The sequence below is a fragment of the Pleurodeles waltl genome, chromosome 4_2 (assembly GCF_031143425.1).
Source record: "Pleurodeles waltl isolate 20211129_DDA chromosome 4_2, aPleWal1.hap1.20221129, whole genome shotgun sequence".
Taxonomy (NCBI): domain Eukaryota; kingdom Metazoa; phylum Chordata; class Amphibia; order Caudata; family Salamandridae; genus Pleurodeles; species Pleurodeles waltl.
Window position 1 is genome coordinate 127,750,988 of NC_090443.1, and position 22,344 is coordinate 127,773,331.

Here is a 22,344-nt window from a genome sequence, read left to right on the forward strand (position 1 = left end):
CATGTGAACAGACAAAACCACCAGTATGTTCTACATCAACAAGCAAGGAGGAATGCGCTTACTAGCGCTCTCATCTCAAGCACAGGACATCTGGAACTGGGCGCTTCAACATCACATATCGCACAGAGCAGAACATGTGTCCGGAGTGTCCAATCTCCTCGCAGACTTACTAAGCAGGACCACCATTCCGTACCACGAATGGGAACTGAATCAACAGGGTCTGGAGGAACTCTTCCACAAGTGGGGCACACCGAACCTAGATCTATTTGCTACGAAGTAGAACAAGAAATGCCCATTATTTGCAAGTTGGCATCCCCAAAAGGGGTCGTGGGGTAATGCATTTTCTATGGAATGGTCAGGAAGCTATGCCTATCATTTCCCCCGATCCCAAAGGTAATCAACAAACTGAAGAGAGAACCTTGCTGGCTTCTCCTCATTGCCCAAAGGTGGCCCAGACAATTCTAGTTCACAGAACTCTTACTCGTCTCAGAGCTATCCCATGTACAACTCAAAACAACACCATACTTGTTGACAGTGAACCAGGGCCAGATACAACACCCAGACCCAGCATCACTACTCTTATCGGCCCGGATCCTGAGTTCAATGAATTCTCATCAGTAGACATTCCATAAGATTGCAGAGAAATACTTGCAAAGGCAAGAACGGACACACCAAACAGAACCTATAAATTTAAATGGAAACCCTTCATCATTAAAAGTGCACGTGGTGGCAATTTCAAGATTTAGACACACCAATAATGCACCTTCCCTAGGGTCTAATCAACTTTTTAAGCAATTTCTCAAGGGCCTCTTAAGGGTTTTTCCTCCTATACAAAAGCCTTCGCCATTGTGGTACCTCAATATATCTCTGGGGCAACTCATGATGCCACCATTTGAGCCAATTCATAAATCAGATTTGAAATACCTTACTGGGAAAATGGTGCTTCTACTGGCTCTCACTTAGGCCAAAAGAGTAAGTGGGACATCCAGGCTTTTACCATCAAAGAACTTTTTCTTCAATTTATGACAGACAGTGTTATTTTCCAAACCAATCCTAAGTTTTTTCCTAAAGTGCCATCAGATTTCCACCTGAACGAACCAGTGGTTCTCCAAATGTTTTTCACAAACCCCCGGACAGTTGCAGGAACATCTCTGCATTCTCTAGACATCAAACGATGCCTCAAGTTCTATTTGCAAAGGGCCCATCACATGCTGAAAGCAGACCAACTGTTTCTCGCATATGGCGGTATCAGGAAAGGTCTTCCAAGACCAAACAGGCTATCGCCAGATGGATTGCTTCAACTGTATAGTTTTGCCATTCACAAGCCCGAAAACCATTGCAAGGCAAAGTGCAAGTCCATTCCACCAGAGCCGTTTCCACATCTGCAGCTCTTTTTGCGCGGAGTACCAATTCAGCATATCTGCTGAGCAGCAACGTGGTCCAGCAGACACACATTCACAAAGCATTATTGCCTGGACGAGACTCATAAAACTGATGCAGCAGTGGGGTAGGCAGCGTTATGACATCTGTTTAAATAAGGTGAGCCTCTTTGACTTTCCCACCATCCGCTACATGTGTTTTACAATGATATCAATATTGTTCTTTACGTTATTGCTTGTTATTCTGATTCAGTCATGTGAATCTATGAAAGATCCAATACTGGAGAAGAAAATGAGTTTCTTGCCCGTAACTCTAGTTCTCCAGTATTGGTATCTTTCATAGATTCACCCTCCTCCCCTTAGAGGCTCCCCTCAGCCATAAGAATAATTAAGTTCACACTTGAAAATCTGAGGGAATCAGCCTCTTTTAAGAGTGTTCTAGAGAGTGCCGTCACCTGATTGGTTATAGTTCATGTTTGGTCCTTTTTTAACAAAGGACACTGGCTATTAAATTGACTTTTTCATTGCCATTATCGCCTATGGTAGTTATATATATATATATATATATATATATATATATATATATATATATATATATATATATATATATATATATATATATATATATATATATATATAATACTGCTTTATTATGGTACTGTGGGACTCCCATTTCGAAGACGGGGAATGATTAAAGCATGTGAATCTGTGAAAGATACCAGTACTGGAGAACTACATTTGCAGGTAAGCAACTCAATTTCATATATAGCAACTCTGCCCACCAACTGAACCCCACATACCTCTCAACACGACTGCCCATGTCAACCAGGGAAACAACCTTGAAAACATGGTCCGCCTTCAACATGGTAGAGACTGCCACCACCATGAAGTCCATCAACTCTTGGATCCCATCTAACTCCTGCCCCCATCATGCCTTCACCAGAGAACTTCAAAACTATCAGCGAAGCACTCACACCTGAACCTTTCAACAGTCGCCAACTACTGACCAATCTCCCTGCTACCATTCCCGGCCAAAGTCCTACAGTCATCAACAGACGCCTCTCCAACCATCCTAGCTACCACCAACTCGAAGTCACATAGTCCAGCTTCAGTGTCAGCCGCAGCTCAGAAAGAGTCCTCCTCCTCTCCCTTGACAAGGAGAACCTCACCGCATCCTTCAATACAGTCCCCCACCCCCCTTCCCGATCCTTATCCGAAGCCTGCATGAGTTGGGAATCCAAGGACAGACTGTGCGCTGAATTTGCTTCTTCCTGACTGTCTGGACCCAAGCAGTCAGCTTAGCCTCCTACTCTTCGGATGCCTGCAACCTCCTCTGTGGAGTACAGCAAGTATGCCACCCAGCCCTACCCTCTTCAACACTTACACGACTCCTCTGACTAGCATTATCCACTCCTATTAAGATATCCTCTCCTAACCCATGACATGCAACTCATACTCTTCTTCTCGGACAAGATGCTCAACACCCCAAACAGGTTCACCACCTGCACAACCGCAGTTGCTGACTGGATGAAGACCAACTGTCCCAAAATTCAGCACCAAGAAGACAAAAGTTGTGATCTTCGGGAAGACTATCTCACCGTAGAACTCCATCTGGTGGCCAACTGAACTGGAACCCACACCCAGTACTTACGCCAAGAACCTCATGATAGTGATTAACTGCAAACTTGGCATGGCCACCCAATTCAGCACAATCATAGCCTTCCGCTTCCACACCCTGAAGAGCTTCAAATGCCAACCAGTTCACCGAGCATCATTTAACGTAGTTGTAGATCCTTTAATATAATCTTTTATATATAAAAAAGGATTGAATTTATACCTTTTAGTCTCCTCACATTTATAATTGTATGTGAGTTGTTGATTGAGTATGTTATACTATTATCAAAAGATAAATTACTTGTATCTAATCAGGACATTTGTTTAGCACAATCGAAAGAAAGTGTCTCTTTTCATTATGCTAATTAAACACTAAGAGCAGTCTTTGAATTCTGCAATAAATTCTTATACTTCTCTCTTTTCTTGTTTTAAATGTAAAAACTCATTATCAGCATGTTAAATTGTGTTGAACAAAAATATTTTTTTCTACATCGTACAACAGTGGATTTTTTTTTCCCACCACAGCCAAGGACCAAGACTCTGCTTCGGGGATTGGGGAAGCACTGAACTCACATAAATATGCAGGTAACATTGGTTATGAAATATCCTTAGTTTTTGTGGGTCTCCCACATACCTTCCTGGAGCTTCAAAATCTTCAACGTCTGCTGAGGTGTCTCTATCAGTGAGATTTCTCTATTAACTCTATCGTGAACTTGGGCTCCTCCATAATCACTAGTTGGGAAATGAGCAGCGGAGGCATTTATTCTGTCCTTTCTGTTTAAAATTCCTATTATTTGTTGGCACAACTATTGTTTTTTTATTCCAAGATTCCTCCATTTCTTATTATAAGTCTTCAATGGCCTTTTCTGTATCATTCAAATAGAAGGTGGTAGGATTCATGGTCTTCGGGCAAAGTTTTATATCATGGGCTTCCCGTTCTGTCACAAAACTCTAACCAGAATATTCTGCAGGAGTACCATGAATACACCGGGGATTGTTCACACTCTCCCAAAAAGCACTCCAGACACACAATTATTTTAGTGTGAATCACGAGTACTCAATGTGAATGGAGCAAGAAAGAAAACATAGCTGAAGCAACACTTTCTTCACATCAGACTGTTTTCAGTAAACACAAGTTCTGTATTCTGGCCTACAAAAGAAAATGTATCGTATCAGTCTTCTTCCTGATTACCTTCAGCTAATTTCCAATTTCAATTTCTGTAAAGCATACTAATACCTGGTTTACCAACACCTCTTTTTCAGTTACTCTCTCTAAATATCTTATAACCAAAATGTATCTAAAAACAAAATGTCACAGGGATTACCTTTAATATTGACATCCTCCAGAGAATGAAACAATCAAAAATATTAGCTAGAAAACCTCCAACACTATTGTACAACAAGAGATGAGTTACAGGACTTACAACCAGGTGAGGTTCAGAGGGTTTCAAGACTCTAGAGGTACGTTTGGGAAACAATTTAATTCTCTTCATTTTCATTGTTTTAAACTGAAGATTCAAGATGGCTACCGCCATGAAATCTTGCAAAATTAGATTTCCAAGTGTAGCAGTATTTTGTTTTACATTCACTTTCATTTCATGGCGTCGTTGTCCACAGCGACTGCCATCTTGAATGAGGCATCGCTGCAGGCTAACTTCTACAGTGGAATTGTGTTAAAAAAATTTACAGTCAGATTCCATTTCTTCTCACTGCTTGTGAGCTCACCTCTGCTTCCGTCTTTGAACTTCTCTAAGATCATGACAATTTCACACAAATTTATAATAGTCATAATCATTTCTTTGCATCAGGCTGGCTCTTGTAATGCTTTACATTTATTTTCAAAATTATATATGGGCAGAACATTTTCCTTTCCTTTTTTCAAACAGAACTGGGTGGGAAACTTCCTTACTGCAACATTCAATGAAAAAGACAACATGTCACTTAAGGTTTTAGGCAAGTTTCTCTGAGCTCCTAGAATGCCTGTTTCCAGTTCAAATGTAGAATCTTTCCCCTTTAGTTTACAAGATGTGTTTAATTGATGAACTACTGTTACAAGTATGTTTCCTTTTTGAATAAGGGTTCCTGACTAGATTTGAAAGCTGTAGAATAGATTATGTAGTATTTTCCCTTTAGAAGAAGGACCCCGGCAGGCTGTACTGCATTCCTTAAGGGCATTGGTGGAATGGATTCCGCTGTCCTGGTGAGTAAACTGCCCACTACACTTAAAGATCTCTGTCTGCTTGGTGGAGCTCTCCATGACTTCAGAAGACCCACAGTCACAGTGGCTTCTCTGAAGGCACTGTTTGGTTGCTGAGAGGCCACCATGCTTTATGCACCCACTCAGCTGACCTTTTTGTTCTCCCAAAGTGAGAGATGTTTTTGGTAAAACAGGAAAGAATGATCAATACCCTGAGAGTTATTTCCCAGGATTCGGGATCATTTTTCAGGTCGAGACCTCCTGGCTTTTCCTTGAAGTCCTAAATAGAAAAAACGTGCTACAGAACATCCACCGTAGTCCGAAGGGTCATTGATGTCCGGTTTCTGTCAGCATAGCTAGTGCGGGCACTGCCATTGGAAATATGAAGATACGTTTCACTCTAAATAGAGCAGTGAGTTTTGCAGATAGGGTTTACTGCCATATTTGTGGCAGAGTACACTGTCCACCAAATTCAAAATTAGTCCCACAGACTTGTTCTTTCAAACGTGATACCTCATCTCATGATCTATGGCGTTTGTGCATCTCTTACAAGCCAACTGTTTCTGCATCGTCAGAACAATCATCTTTGTGAGAGTATGGAAGAGAGACTAGGCTACTTCTTAGGGAGGCAAGTGTATGGCAACAAAAAACATTGTGAGAAAACACAGTGAGAGGGAACAAGTAGAAGGGTTTGAACATTGACAAATGAGAAACTCTAAAGCCTCCTCTTGCTTCCCATTGAACAAAGGAACACTGGAAAACTAAATCGAAGTGGTTAATTCCCCATGCAGGTAAACACAAGTTTAGAGCAATACACCTTTTTGTTTTGAGTCTGCTTCTTTACATAGCAGAAGTCAAACATGCGGTGGATCAACTCACTTTGCTACATCTTCTAATGTTCAAATTAAGCAAATAATGACCACACAGATAAAGTTGGGGTACTAATTTTCTAGCCTACAATTGTCTGTCAAGCTGCAATCCACCCTGAAGTGGATTGTTTAGTTACTCCTTAATTTGAAAGACACAACTCTCTAAAACCGTCTCTATATATGTGATACATGCCTTTGCCCAACAGGTCTAGCCACTTTCTCTCTCTGTCTGTGGTGCAACGATGGCACTCGTTTCAGCAAGTCTTCTTTCTTTCCTCCATCAAACATATTGAAAATTCATCAAAGGAGTTGCTCATCTGGAAGAGAATGTGAAATTTCCTAGCTATCGTGAAGGAAAGTTTCAATTCTATTAAGGACACGGAGGCGAGGATTATGCATGCATATCTTTCTTCACTTTTTATTAATCAGCAAGTTCAAAGTTAAACACAAAATGAACAGAAAAACTACAAGTTCCATGAAGCCGCCGCCATGGTAACCTGTATCCAATGAGGTTCCACCATTCACGTTGGTATAAATAGCCTCAGCTGCGACACACTTCCTCGACTTCACTGCGGAAATCTTGTGCGAATTAACTGGGTGTAGTCTGGGAACCTAAGAAAATATAATATACGGGGAAATTAGGACCGAAACTGACAACATAATGTCGCATTTCAATGCCAGCAAAACCAGAATATATACATATGTGTCATAACCTGAATCACAACAACAAGCCTGAGACTATGAGCATCGTTGAAAGGAACTATATAGATGAGCAAGGAAATAAATAAATAAGGTATACATGCAAATATACCACCTCAATATGAAGATACAAGAGTTCGGGTGGGCAGAAGACTCGAGAGTAGTATGTGGGTGGGATAATCCTCGCCTCCGTGTCCTTAATAGAATTGAAACTTTCCTTCACGATAGCTAGGAAATTTTGCATTCTATATCAGGACCGGAGGCGAGGATTATGCAAGTTCAAAGCTTACCAACCACCAGTGAGGCTGCCTCATGAATAGGTTTAAAGTAGAACTTCTTAAAAGTAGATTCCGAAGACCAATCCGCGGCATGCATGATGTCTTCTAATCTACCCCCAACCTGTATGGCTTTCGAAGCCATGGCCCCCCGTGTAGAATGAGCGCCAAAAATTTGGATATCAATACCTGCCTCAGACAGGATCCAACGAATCCATCTGGCAATGGAAGGAGAAGAAACCGCCTTAAACGGCCTTTTAATGGAGATTAATAACTGGTTCTCACCTGGAGGTCTAAGATTCGCGGTGATTTCCTCATAGACCTTGAGACATCTAACCACGCACAATTTTGGGGAGTCAGGAAAAGATGGATAGGATACTGACCTGGTATTATTCTTCGTTCTCCTAGAAATAGTAAACGTGACTCCTTCTGGAGTAAAGACACGGGCTGATACATCCAGGGCCCTGATATCTGATACGCGTTTACATGAAATGAGGCATAAAAGCATGGCCAATTTGGCAGATAACTCCTTCCGGGATAAAAACTGATTATCGCGCCAAGAGGACAAAAGATGCAGGACAATGTTTACATCCCAGATATTTGTATATCTAGCTTGAGGAGGTCTAGAAAGTCTGATACCCTTGAGGAGTTTACAGATCCATGGATGTTCTCCAACCGGAAGGTTGTTCAGAGGGGGGTGACCTGCAGATATAGCTGAGCGAAAAGAATTAATCGTACAGTAAGCAAGAGCAGACTCCGCTAATTCTGCAAGGAAATTTGCGATATCTGTAATACTGGCCCCCATGGGATCACGGTGTTTGTCCACACACCAACGAGACCATCTGTTCCATGCAGAACTGTATCGTTTGCATGTCCCAGGGGCCCAGGCCTGTGCAATGAAGTTTCTAGCTTCCTGCGAAAGTTGGCCGTCTTGCCAACGATGCCTGAAATCTTCCAAGCTATGAGAGAGAGATGACCCTGAAGGACCAGGGGGTGATAAGATCCCGACGGGTCCCGTAGGAGTGCAGAAAAATCTGGAAGACGCAGGGGGCACTCGCAAGAGAGCTCCAGAAGAGTCAGAAACCAAGCCTGAGACCTCCACCTGGGGGTTATTAGAACTATTGTCGCCTCCTGTCTGCGAACCTGAGCTGCAACTCGCGGGATCATAAGAAACGGTGGGAAAGCATAACCCTGAAGAGTCCCCCAATGTTGGCGAAACGCATCTACTGCCGCAGCTCCCGGATCCGGGCGCCAGCTGAAGTATTGGGGAAGGTGAGCATTCCACCTGGACGCAAAGAGGTCTACTGTGCAGGGACCCCAACGGGTCATGATCGCCTGAAACACCGATCGGTTTAACTGCCAATCGCTGGAATCTGTGAGAAAACTTGAGTTCCAGTCCGCCCAAGCATTCTGGGCCCCCGGAAGATACTCTGCCGTGACCGAGACTTGGTGTTGGAGACAAAAATGCCAGAAGTCCTTTGCTAGTTCCGCTAGAGCTCTCGATCGCGTCCCTCCTAGACGGTTTATGTACTGGACAGCCGATACATTGTCCATCTTGAGAAGAACCACACATGAGACTTTGTCTCGCGTGAGGGACTTTATCGCAAACGACCCTGCCAGGAGTTCCAGACAATTGATGTGCATGGTGAGCTCCTGTGGAGTCCAGCGTCCCCCAAACGAAATGTCCCCGCATCGAGCCCCCCATCCTTGGCGACTGGCATCTGACTCTATCACCAGATCCGGGGCTGCTCCAAAAATGGCTCTGCCATTCCATGCTTCCATGTGGTCCAGCCACCAAAATAATTCCGTTCTCGCTTCCTGAGAGAGGGAGATGAGCTCGGAATAAGTCACCCCTCGGTGAAGGTGGAAAGCCTTCAGGCGTTGAAGGGCTCTGTAGTGTAGGGGGCCTGGAAAAATGGCCTGAATTGAGGAAGAAAGCAGGCCGACTACTCTGGCCAATTGGCGAAGGGAAATCCTGTCTCGCTGAAGGACCTTCCTCAGTTCCTTCTTTATTTTGGATATCTTGGTGGACAGAAGACTGAGGGATGCCGAACGAGAATCTATGAGAAAACCCAGGAAGACTAACGATTGGGTCGGAGAGAGCTCCGATTTTTGTTGATTGATTACAAACCCCAGATCCTGGAAAAGAGCAATAGTTGTGTTCAGATTGGACAAAAGTTGAGATCTGGATTGATCTAATAAGAGGATGTCGTCCAGGTAAATGATTAGCCGTATGCCCTGCAACCTTAGTGTTTCCACCACTGGTTTGAGGAGTTTGGTAAAGCACCACGGGGCCGACCAGAGGCCGAACGGGAGAGTGGTGAATTCGAATACCTGATCGTTCCAGACGAATTGTAGGAATCTGCGATGAGGGGAAAAAATTGGGACGGTAAGGTAAGCGTCCTTGAGATCGAGGCGCACCATCCAGTCCCCTTGTAACAGGAGGTCTCTGAGCAAATTAATACCTTCCATCTTGAAATGCCTGTAAACATCCCATTCGTTGAATGCTCGAAGATTGATTACAGGCCGAAACCCCTTGTCCTTCTTTTCTACTAAGAAGATATTGCTTATAAAACCCCTGGGGTGCCGGGAAGAGAGGGCTATGGCTCCCTTGTCCAGAAAGTCCCGAACCTCTAAATCTATGAGTTCGCAGTCTGCTGCAGAAAACACTATCGGTGGTGGCAGTTTCACCTGAATAGGGGTGCCCCAGAATTCTATTTGAAACCCTGAGACCGTCTGTAAAACCCAAGCGTCTGATGTAATACGTCTCCAGTTGTCCTTGAAACTCCGCAATCTCCCTCCGAAATTTTGAGGGGAAAAAGGGATAAGCCTTACCAGAGGGACCTCCTGGGGCATTGGCTGCACCACGTGCGGATCTGGACGCTCTGCCTTTTCCCCTTCCTCTGTTGGGGAAGAACGTTCCCTATCGGCCATCACGCCACCCGTTGTTTCGGTAGGAACCGGGGCCTTGTTGGTAAGGATGGCCGGAAGAGCGACCCCTGCCTCGTCCGGCCCCGCCAAAAACCTTACTGGGAAAAATCTTTTTAATGGAAGACTGGGCTTTATCCAGAGCCAAAAAAGTAGCAACAAATTTACCCAGCTCCTTAACAAAAGGATCACCAAATAAATTGCCTTTCGCAATAGCCCCTGCCTCCGAGTTTGAAAGTTCACCCAATTTGGGATCGATTTTAATTAATAAAGATCTGCGCCGTTCCGCCGAAATGGCACAGTTCGCATTGCCCAGAAGACAGACAGCTCTCTGAGCCCATCCTGCGACAATGTCTGTTTGCAGGGGAGTGTTTGAATGTTTGGCGCGTTCTGCCAGTTGAATGATCTGTGTGAGGGGTCCCAAGACATCCAGAAGCTTGTCCTGGCATGCCCTCCAGGAGCGGTCTATCCCTTTCTTGGGATCCTTAATGTATTTTGCAAAAAAGGTACACATTTTTGGATCAATATCTGGAGTAAGAGCAACCTTATCAGATAACGATGGGCGAGGGCATTCGGCCCGTAAACGAGCCCGCACTTCCTTGTCCAAAGGTTGCCTAATTTTACTGGCGACATACTCTGCCACCTTGAGGTCCGGACGCCACTCAGAGGAACGTGGATGGTAGATACCCTCCGGTTCAAACATATCTGAGTCCGAATCCCCAGGATCAGAATGATCTGGCAGGGTAGCATTAGGACGCCAAGGGCGACCTGAATCATCATCCAAGGATGATGAATCGTCGTCTGAACCACCCAGGATGCCTTTAGGTGAACCCGAATCAGGGTTCCATAAATGGTGAAGCATGTCACCCATTACTCCGGGCAATCGACCCTCCCGGTAGGGTAGACGCGTATGCGCGCGCGCACTCTTGGAGTGTGATAAAAAATCGTTATCATCCAGGTGCCCCGCGTCGCGCTTGCGCCTGTTCTTGGGAGCCGAAAGGGTAGAAGTATCACCCTCTGCTCCCGTCACGCCAAACATGCCCGTACCCTTGGACACCTGTTCTGTGAGTTTAGCCACAGTCTCTCTAAGAGGGGCCGAAGCGTGCGAAATGGCTTGCGAGAATAAGGCGTCTACCCCAGGGGGAATGGTACGGTGAGAGGGACCCTCACCCGGGGACATGTTGGCAAAAGGCTCATGTTCCTGAGAGGATTGCATGCTGAGGTTCAGACAAAAAATATAATGTGACAGAGAAGACCACCCTAAAATATATATATAAAGGGCAATCCCTACCCCCTCTGTCCAAAAGCAAGAAAATAAATCACAAAATTTCTTCCCCGTAGGGGTATAATCAACCAAACGGTGCCACGGGGTAGGAAATATTCAAAACACAAAGTGTTGAAGAAAATGAGGAAAAAATTATATCGAAACACATGAGCCTTTAGTTACACAAAACACTCACACGATGAAATGCACATTAAATAAACACTGAGCGTTTTCTGAATGAAATAAATGAGACGCGCGCCCTCAGACGGGTGCCACGCGTTATGAAATACAAAAAAGAAGACGAAGTGCACTCGAGCGGAACGCGCGTTCCGAGTCGAATTCACCTTCGTAGCAACACCCGTTGCTACAATAGTGCAAAGCTGAAAGCGAAGCGCTCGAGCGGAACGCGTGTTCCGCGTCGAGGACACTCGCCTAACAACCCTGGTTGTCACAGCAGTGAAATAAAAGAGGAAAACGCTCGAGCGGAAACTCGTACCGCTATGAGCACACCACCGTAGCAACACTGGTTGCTACACAGAAGAAACAACAGGCAACAACGCGCTAAACAAACAATGTTAGCCGGAGGCAGAAAAAAGGCACTTATCTGAGCGGTGAAGAAAGAGGAAGTGTGTTGCAGCTGAGGCTATTTATACCAACGTGAATGGTGGAACCTCATTGGATACTGGTTACCATGGCGGCGGCTTCATGGAACTTGTAGTTTTTCTGTTCATTTTGTGTTTAACTTTGAACTTGCTGATTAATAAAAAGTGAAGAAAGATATGCATGCATAATCCTCGCCTCCGGTCCTGATATAGAATTCCTGTCTGGGGACTAGTATTTCATCTTCTGTTACATGGTAGTCGTTTTAATGAATGTTGTTATCCTGAAAGACACCAGGGCCCCACCCAAAACGCATTAAACACTTGAACTACCCCCGTAGAAACTGAGAGAATCTCCAGACGAATTGGCTGCTAAATTGAGCTGAGGCATTTTGCCTTAGATCTGAGAGAAACAGGATTTGGTAGTTAGTGGAAGCATGCCATAATTACCTTTCTAAATGCTTCTTGCTCACTTGAGCCAGTAACTGAAAGCAAAAGGTTCTGCATAAATATCTGGTTTCTCCTTATTTTCATTACCTTCCACTCTTGAAAATAGCGGCACCTGGTTTGAAAGTTTCATTGGTGGAAATGGCTGCCCTGATGATAATCCTTTCACTGATGCCAGTGACATCTCTTCTTTCACAGCTGAGCATTGTGCTGATTTATTAGGTGCAAACCATTGCTCAGTTCTGAAAGAGCTAGTTACTTGCATGCACCAAATCTCCCTTTGTTTACTGTTGACACTTTGGAGATGGAGAGCGCATTGGGCTATGCCCTGGAGGCCTGTGAGTTATACTAGATGCAAACGAAATAGTGCTTATGCCATTACCACACATGCCTTCACACCTCACCTATTACAACGCCTATGACTTTACCGCGCATGCCTTTACAATAAAAATGTGAGTATTTTGCAGGTAAGTAAAAGACTTTATGTATGCACGTGTGTGTATGTGTGTGTTTATATACATATGAAAAATCAATGGCCACACAATACGGGCACAATGAGTCCACACTCCACTGGATAGATAAGGGTTCTTTTGGCCAATGAAACTATATTTTTATCTAACCAGTGGATTATATATTCTTATCAATTCCAACCTGTAAACCCAACCCATCCTAAAACCCCTAAAAATAATTTTCTGCCTAATACCCTCACCCACCCCATAACCCTAAAAATACCCTTGCCCTAATATCTGTATCTATATATCTATCTATACGCTAATGTCCTGGTCATTTCAGCTCCTGTCTGGAAAGTTTCCGGGTGATCCGTCAAGCGAGGGCTTGAAAAAAGGGGTGGGGTGCCAAAATATGGTTTCCCCATGCAATGTCCCATAGGGATTTTAGACATGACTACAGCCCGAACTGCAGAACGGAGTTACACCAAATTTGGCACAAAGCTAGATTGTGGTCTAGAAAGATCTCTTTTTCGGGTCACTCGGGTAAGAAGAAGAAGTTGAAGAAAGCTTGACATTCTTCAACTTCATCCCGTCGCTTGGCCGATGTGACGCGAGATGAGCGTCAACACTCACAGCCTCTGTCTGTGGAGCTTACTTCTGGGTCTGCTTCTCGCCTCCCTGAGTATCTGGGAGCTGGAGTGACCCCTGCCCAACTAAAGGAGTTCTGTGAGGCCATGCGTCTCATATTTGGGCAGTCTGACACCCCTGCGGTGCCGTTGGGAACGGAGGGGCCTTCTGGTTCCACGCCGGGGGCTTCGGCCTCTGTTAGCCTCTCCAGATCCACTATCAGATCCATGCTGACGGCGGTTGTACCATTGCGACCTTCCCTGGTGCCGGCTAAGTCGTCAACGCTCACAACATTGGTTGGGCCCACGTTCAACGTCAACCCAATCCTAATTCCCGACGACCCGGAGACTAAACTGCATCGGCTGACACCTCGAACTTCGTTGGGGCCCATTCACCCCAGGTCAGATTTGGACCATTTTTCTTTTGGGTACGAATATAAGGAGGGATTGGAAAGGTCGTTGGACCCTTATGGATACCAGCTGGATGACCCTAACATGGACTGGACACAGGAATTGGGCAAGGCCAGTGGTCTGGATATTTCTCCAGATGATGGCATGCTTTCTCCTCCTACTGTGATTATGGCGGAGGGAGCCTCCTACTCAGTTGTGGTCAGTAGGGCGGCTGAGGTCCTTGGCCTCAAACTGCCCTCTGGAGCAGTCAGGACTAACCTCCTGACAGGGGCGCTTCAGCCTTGGGCTTCCACTTCAGAGCCTCTGCTCCCATTCAATGAAGCCCTCACTGTCATTCTGGTTACCTGGTCCAGATCCAGCACAGGGGCTCCTGTGAACAGGACAGTCACCTGCCGCCATTGGCCCGCCCTGAACAACCCTAAATTCGTGTTCCAACACCCCACACCTGAAAGCCTTTTGATTCAGGCCTCATCTTCTTGTGGTCCATTCCCTTCCGCTCCCCCAGATCGCAAATCAAAGAGACTGGACCAACTTGGGAAGAAGATGTTTTCTTCCTCCATTCTGGCATTGCGGTCAGTGAACACTGCATGCCTTTTGAGCCGGTATACCCATTCATTGTGGGATACGGTTGTGCAAGTTGTGCTGCAGATCCCAGGTGAAGCCCAGGCTATCATTTCTCAAGCTGTTGCTGATGGGAGAGATGCAGTGAAGTTCACTATTCGATGTGGGCTGGACTCAACCGACTCCCTGGGTAGATCGGTTGCGTCAACAGTGGCCTTGAGGTGCCAGGCGTGGTTGAGGACATCTGGATTTTCGGGGGATGTCCAACAAACCCTTATGGACATGCCCTTTGGTGGTACCTGTCTCTTTGGAGAAAAGGCAGATTTGGTGCTTGAGAGGATCAAGGAGTCCTGGGTTACGGCTTGGTCCCTCGACCTTTCCACTGCTCCTCATCCACAACAGTCCGCCTTTGACCCCTTTCGTGACCACGGAATGGGCTCCATGCATTGTCCCTTTCCCAGCCACTGTGCCACCCATGCTACTCAGCCCCTATGTGGCAGGGACGCGGAATCCCACGGGCTCATGGAATAAGGAACCAGTGGAACAGGGAACCAGAGATCTCACCAGTCCACCCTCACCCCTGCAGAAGTCTCCAAGCATTCCTAGCCAGTCCCCCATCTCAGACCAGTTGGAGGCAGGATTTGCCATCATCGGCCCAGCTGGGAATCCATCAAGAGGGACAGGTGAGTTTTGCAGATCGTCCGTAGGGGCTACTCCGTCCCCTTCGAGACTGCCCCTCCGGCCATACCTCCATCCTACAGTCGCTTAACGGAGGATAATCTGTCTCTTCTCCGTGAGGAATTTGCAGGTCTCTTGGCTAAGGGAGACATCGAGAGGGTCCCTGTACCAGAAGTAGGTTGTGGTTGTTATTCCTGCTACTTTCTGGTGCCCAAAAAGGACAAGGGCCTACGTCCTATCCTAGACCTTTTGGTCCTCAGTCTCTTGCTCAAGAAGGGGAAGTTCAAAATGCTCACTCTGGCTCAGGTCCTGTCTGCCTTGGACCCAGGAGACTGGATGGTAGCGTTGGACTTGAAGGACGCTTACTTCCATATACCCGTCTTGCCTGCCCACAGGCACTACTTGCGATTCGTGGTAGGTCACGAGCACTTTCAATTTACTGTACTCCCTTTCCAGCTCCACTCAGTTGTTCACGAAAGTGATGGCAGTGGTTGCAGCTCATCTGCGCAGGTTAGGGTTTTCAGTCTTCCCCTACCTCAATGACTGGCTGTTAAAGGCAGGCACACCCCAGAAAGTCGTCTCCCACCTTCACATTACAGCTAGCTTTCTGCTCACACTGGGGTTCACTATAAACATGCCGAAGTCACACCTGACTCCCTCTCAGATGCTCCCTTTCATTGGAGCTGTTCTGGACACCGTGCAGTTTTGGGCCTATCCTCCCGAAAAGCAATTCCAGAATATTCAGGCTATGATTCCGATGTTTCAGCCTCTATCCGGGGTTTTGGTGAGAATGACTCCAAGGCTGCTGGGCCTCATGGCCTCCTGCTTCCTGCTGGTGGCACATGCCAGATGGCATATGCGAGGTGCAGAGTGGGACCTGAAGTTTGAGTAGGCACAGCATCAGGGTAATCTCTCCAACATGGTCCAGATCTCAGAGGGGCCTGTGAAAGACCTGCAGTGGTGGCTTTCAAAATAGAATTGGGTCAACAGCAGATCCCTCTCCCTTTCCCAACCAGATATTACAGCAATGATAGACGCGTCACTCTTGGGATGGAGCAGCCACATGGGATAGGCAGAGATCAGAGGTTTCTGGTCTCCGGCGGAGTCTGGACTTCACATCAGTCTTCTTGAGCTTCATGTGATCAGGCTTGTATTAAAAGTATTCCTCCCCTCTCTCAAAGGGAACGTGGTGCAGTTGATTACTGATAAAACTACCGCCATGAGGTACTGCAACAAACAGGTTGGAGTGGGGTCCTGGACCCTATGTCAAGAGGCTCTGTGCCTCTGGGCGTGGCTGGGCCATCAGGACATTGCTGTGGTGGTTCAACATTTGGCGGGGTCTCTGAACGCCAGAGCAGACAAACTCAGACATCAATGCATAGTCGATCATGAATGGTGTCTCAATCCAGAGGTGGCGCAAGGTCTCTTTCAGCAGTGGGGAGAGTCTTAGTTAGATCTGTTCGCCTCCGCAGAGAACGCACATTGTAAGCTGTTTTGTACTTTGAAATTTGCAAGACAGCACTCGCTTGGCCACGCTTTTCGTCTCGAGTGGAACTCGGGCCTCCTTTACGCCTTCCTCACTATACCACTTCTGTCCAGAGTTCTGAAGAAGATCAAGAACAACCGGGGCCCAAGCAATCCTTGTGGCTCCAGACCGGGCATGAAGAGTATGGTATCCAGATCTACTGAGCATGGCCATAGATCCTCCAGTCATACTGCCCCTTCGGGAAGATCTTCTGTCACCAGCAACAGAGGATGGTCCTCCGCCTGAACCTGTCCAATCTTCGTCTTCATGTGTGGAGATTGAGCAGCAGCAGTTGACAGCTTTTGACCTTCTGCCCAAAGTCTGTGACGTTATCTTGGCAGCCAGGCGTCCCTCCATCGAAACGGTATACGCCTGTCGTTAGCATAAATTTGTGCCATGTTGTACCAACAAGTCTATTGATCCCCTCTCTACTCTTCTTTCTGAGGTTCTCTTGTTCATCCTATCTTTAGCCCAGAAGGGCTCTGCTTTGGGCACTCTGAAAGGTTACTTATCAGCTATCTCAGCCTATCTTAGATTGCCGGACCAACTTTCCCTTTTCAAGTCTCCTATTGTTGGTAGATTGCTAAGGAACTTACCCATTTGCTTCCTCCCATTCCGTTTATTATGCCCCAGTGGGACCTCAATCTAGTCCTCACTTACTTAATATGTGTCCTTTGGAGCTGTTTCACAATTGTCCCTTGTGGCTCCTTACTCTCAAAACTGTTTTTCTTGTTGCCATCACCTTTGCTCACAGAGTGAATGAGCTTCAAGTTCTTTCTTCCAAACCCCCATTTTTGTCTGTTAACCCTGACAAAGTGGTGCTTCTTAAGAGGGCCTCTTTCCTTCCCAAGGTTGTTATGTGTTTTCATGTAGGCCAGTCCATCAGTTTGCTTACTTTTTATGCACCCACACATCCTTCTCATGAAGAATAGAGACTCCACTGCCTGGATCCGAAAAGAGCGTTGGTGTTCTACCTCAATCGTACTAAAGATTTCCAGGTAGTCGATCTACTCTCCGTTGGATATGTGGGTGTGACGAAAGGTAAGGCAGTGCAGAAGTGTACCATCTCGTGATGGATACTACTTTGCATCAAAATGTGCTACGCTTTGGCAAAGAAGCAACCCCCCTGAGGGCTTGCACGCTCACTCCTCCAGAGCAACTGCTGCTACCACAGCGTTAGCACGTGGAGTTCCTGTCCTGGATATCTGCCAGGCAACAATATGGGCATTTGCACATGTTCGCAAGACATTACTACCTGGACAGTCAGGGTCACAGAGACGGCTACTTTGGTGGTTCGGTCCTGCAGGACATTTTAGTATGATCTTGGTTCACAGCTCACCACAGGGGATGGTATTGCTTGGTTATCTATTCTAATGTAAGAAATCTGCAACTAGAAGTCTCTATTAGATGAGCAAGTTACATACCTCCGGTAACAATTTATCTGGTAGAGACATATTCTAGTTGCAGACCGACCCACCCATCCTCCCCGCTTGCAAACTGATTTCTAGGTGCAGGGATTCCCTTTTCAAGGCCTTAGCTCTGGTGCACCATTTTCAGTATTCTTCATGGCTTTGGCATGGAAAGTCGTGAAAAGAAACTGACGTCACCGAGGCGGCACCTATGTATAACCCTGACATCATCACGGCGACCACGACGCCAACGATGGACCCGGGGTCGACCAGCGCCTTCTGACGGCGCACAAGGGTACTGCTCGAAGAAAAGTCTCCAGACCCAGTCTGACGACAAGGGCAAATTCAAAGGTAAGGAATCTGCAACTAGAATATGTCTCTACCAGATAAATTGTTACCGAAGGTAAGCAACTTGTTTGTCTTTCACTTCCTGTCTCTCACAGTAGTGGACGCTGCAGTGAGTACCTTATGAGCTTGAAGCTTAGGAAATGGGTTTTCTGCTCTTTTCCAATTTCAATTTTCCTTCTTACGTTACCTCACTCTCCTTCCCATTTCCTACCTCACGTTCCCTTTCTTGTTCCTGCACTTTACATTTTTTCTTCAACAACTATAAAAGCTTTAGTATAATTCAGAACAACGTTGGTAACTAAAAGAAGGCTGTGTGTCTGAGTGCTATTGAGGACTATGAGCTTACAACCTCCTCTACCATAACTTTTGAGTATTATATCATTGTTTTATTGGAGGTGACCATGCCCGACCAACACTGCAGGTGTCCATTAATTCTGTAAGGATAGAGCTCTGTCCACATTTCTGTGCTAACATTCAGTGATCATATCTAAGTGCACTACATTCACTACGGTATCCATGTGACAAGTAAACCTTGCTCTGAGTGTCAGTAATATGTTAATTATGTGGATGACTGAGAAAAACAGCTGTGGTTTCATCTTTGCAACATCCTTAGGGCATCACTGCTGGTCAGAAACCAGTCCTTAGTGTGTGAGCTTATCTGACCAAACACTGCAGTGCTTGCTTTCCATTTACCTCCACCCTCTAATAGCTCTTCTGCTCACTAAACATAGCAGCCAGTTAGTGCTCCTAGGCTGCCTGCAGCATTTGCACCTGGGAGAGCGTGTTCTGTGTTATTATCCTATGTTAGGGCACCTGGGACAAGCATTTACTTTGCTACCCATTCAGATAATACCTGTCCTAACTTGATGGTCGGATGTTCTTGTCATTTCTTGTCCATATCCAGTTCTTTCAAGGCTGGCTGTTAGCAATTTCAACTGCACTTTTTGCATCTTTTGACCTTTTTGGCAGATCACTATTAGGACAGGTTCTTCTGATAGTCTCCCTGAGTTCAGCTTGCCAACCTTTGCCGGCTAATTTGGGCTTTGCCGGGCCAAGTTGTTTTGCCCTATCAATTTAGATCTACTTTGCCAGTGTCCACAGCTCTGGTTTCCTGTTTGAAGTCAGTTCCAAAGAGGAAGTTACAGAAGGCTCTGTTTACAGATTTAACACAAAAACAGTAGAAGATGGACGGAATGCAGAACAAATCAAACATTCACTCCTGAGTCACAGATCTGGGTTTAATCCCTGAAACTGGTCACAGGATGCTTGTTTCCGGTCCAGGGAGGACCTGGCAGTTCGGGCTGGACTGTTCCCAAGGGGAGCAGGGTCAAGATTGATTTGCATATGGCTCGGTCCAAACTGGGGTGGCATGGTAAGCTAAATAATTGATGGATTAAACCCAGATCTGTGATTGGGGGTGAATGTTTGATTGGTTCCCGTGTTACGTCCATGATTTGTATTTGTTTGCTTTTGTCACCATAAGTGCGCCGGGTATGCCCCCAGACGTGGGTCCCAGGCTCACTGTGCCACTGGATTCAATCTAGCCTGGCTGATGAAGGGTGATACCCTGAAACGAGTCCCAGGATGCTTGTTTCTGGTCCAGGGAGGACCTGGCCTGGCAGTTTGGGCTGGACTGTTCCAATGTGGAAAAGGGTCAAGACTGATTCGCATATGGCTGGGTCCAAACTGGGGTGGCATGACGAGCAAAAGAATTGATGGATTAAACCCAGATCTGTGACTGGGCTGAATGTTTGATTGGTTCAGCATTCCGTCCATCATTTGTGTTTGTTTGCTTTTGCCCCATAAGTGTGCCGGGTATGCCCAGATGTGGGTTCCAGGCTCACTGTGCCGCTGGATTCAAGCTAGCCTGGCTGATGAAGAGTGATACCCTGAAACCAGTCCCAGGATGCTTGTTTCCAGCCCAGGGCAGACGTGGCCTGGCAGTTCGGGCTGGACTGTTCCCATGGTAAACAGGGTCAAGACTGATTTGCATATTGCTGGGTCCAAACTGGGGTGGCATGGTGAGCAAAAGAATTGATGGTTAACAGCCAGATCTGTGACTGGGGGTGAATGTTTGATTGCTTCTGCATTCCGTCCATCATTTGTGTTTGTTTGCTTTTGTTGCCATAAGTGCGCCGGGTATGGCCAGACGTGGTTCCTGGGCTCCCTGTGCCACTGGATTCAAGCTAGCCTGGCTGATGAAGGGTGATTCCCTAAAACCGGTCCCAGGATTCTTGTTTACAGTCCAGGGAGGACCTGGCCTTGCAATTCGGGCTGGACTGTTCCTGTGGGGAACAGGGTCAAGACTGATTTGCATATGGCTGGGTCCAAACTGGGGTGGCATGGTGAGAAAAAGAATTGATGGATTAAACCCAGATCTGTGACTCGGGGTGAATGTTTAATTGGTTCCGCATTCAGTCCATCATTTGTGTTTGTTTGCTGTTTACAGATTTTGCACACTATCTTGATCTCTATAATCAGTCTTTACTAGCCACCAAACTTGCTGCCATCTGCCTCAGATCAGCTTGTGTTGCCTCACATTTTCAAAGCCAGAATGGTGACCAATCTTTCCACGTCATAGTTATTCTCAAATGTCATCTGTTTTCTGTTAGTTCATCTATGGCGTTTAGTATTTTGCGGATCCCCTCACATATGCTGTGAAGCCCTTGTCACAGCTTTGAACAGGACGCAGGAGAGGGTTCAAAGGTGGCACTCTGGAGTTTTTAGCCATTGGCTAAGAACCTGTTACCTTTGGGCAAGGTAAGACAGCGGAATATGGCACATTCTTCCCCCCTCAACTTTGAGCAAGGTGAGGGAGCTACAAAGTGGAGAGGAAATGCTTCCGAGACTTTGTGGTTTGTTCTAAACATGAATTTGTTTCCCAATTGATGTACAGACTGAAAGTTCTATCTGCATATCTTCTTTCCATCCGTTTCATGTTCCTTTTGTTTAAAATATATTTCCCGCGCTTGCTCACATAAAACCTCTTTGACACAACAACAGATAAAAGCTTGTATTTCGGCTTGGAAGCCGGTGTTTTTTTTTGCGACATTTTTTATTCTTTTGGTACAATTCCCTTTTCTAAAATGAATTAGGCATAGTAATCCTCTTGAGGCTGAGGTAATACGTATTTTTCTGCACCGAGCACAAGATCTTTGTTTCACAACCTGGCACGAACTTTATTCATAATTTCAGATGTTTCCACATCTTTAATATTTTATTTTAAAAGCACTTAACACAACTACCCATAGATTTTAAAATATGACACGTGGGCTGCAGAGTCAAATCCAAAATGAATTCTTGTTTAGTGAAACAACCCAAATGGGGTAATGAGTCAAGTTAATGACGTTGACCTTGGCAATACATTCATTTGATGGTATGCTGACCTTAGGTCAAGGGTTGAGAAAATTGTAGCTCCCTCCAGTATAGAAAGCACTTCATTCTTTTTCAGAAGATGATTATCAATTAAAATAAGAATTGTTGAGTACTTTCAAATCTGTGCAGAAGGATAGCTTACCATTCTCCCTTGTTGGCTAAAACTATAGCAGAAACAAGTTCAGAAGGTTCAGTTTTCCCATTGCATCTTGATTCACCATAGCTTCCAGCAGGTATTTTAACTCTTATCATCTATTAATTGGAAATCCTCTCATTCCATGTTTTATTGGTGTACTATCACATTTCAAACAGTACATAGCCTTGCAATATAGCCATTTTATGACTTCACACTTCTGGGAACAAATTCACAATCTTGGTGTTATTGTCTCGTTCACTAATGGCTGAGGCTTCTACTTTTGTACACAAATTCAAAATAATCATAAGAAGTTTCTGATATTTCCACCCTACATTACATACACATTTACATGCTACATATTCATTAATTCATGCAGAGGATTGTTCTTTCAGTAAAACATTGTAGCAAAGTAGCCTATTAAATAAATATTTTTTCCTTGAATTGACACTTAACATCCGGGTCCTCCAATCGCCATACTTGGTTCCTTAGAACACGGTCAAAAATGTTTTTCTACAAATTGTTTAAGATGACCCTCACTCCATAATGTCAATTAGG

At 45.6% G+C, this 22,344-nt stretch overlaps 1 protein-coding gene across 3 annotated transcripts in view; it reads left to right on the forward strand.

The window, feature by feature from the left end:
• The window catches only part of LOC138292373 (FAS-associated death domain protein-like), a 141,911-nt gene that overhangs the window by 85,291 nt on the left and 34,276 nt on the right, over positions 1-22,344 (forward strand). For 2 of the 3 annotated variants that reach the window (XM_069230937.1, XM_069230938.1), the window contains one exon: positions 3,519-3,578. The exons of the other annotated variant lie outside the window; for it this stretch is intronic. In XM_069230937.1, the coding sequence (XP_069087038.1) occupies positions 3,519-3,578 (60 nt within the window). The remainder of the gene's footprint in view (positions 1-3,518; positions 3,579-22,344) is intronic. 3 annotated transcript variants of the gene reach the window in all.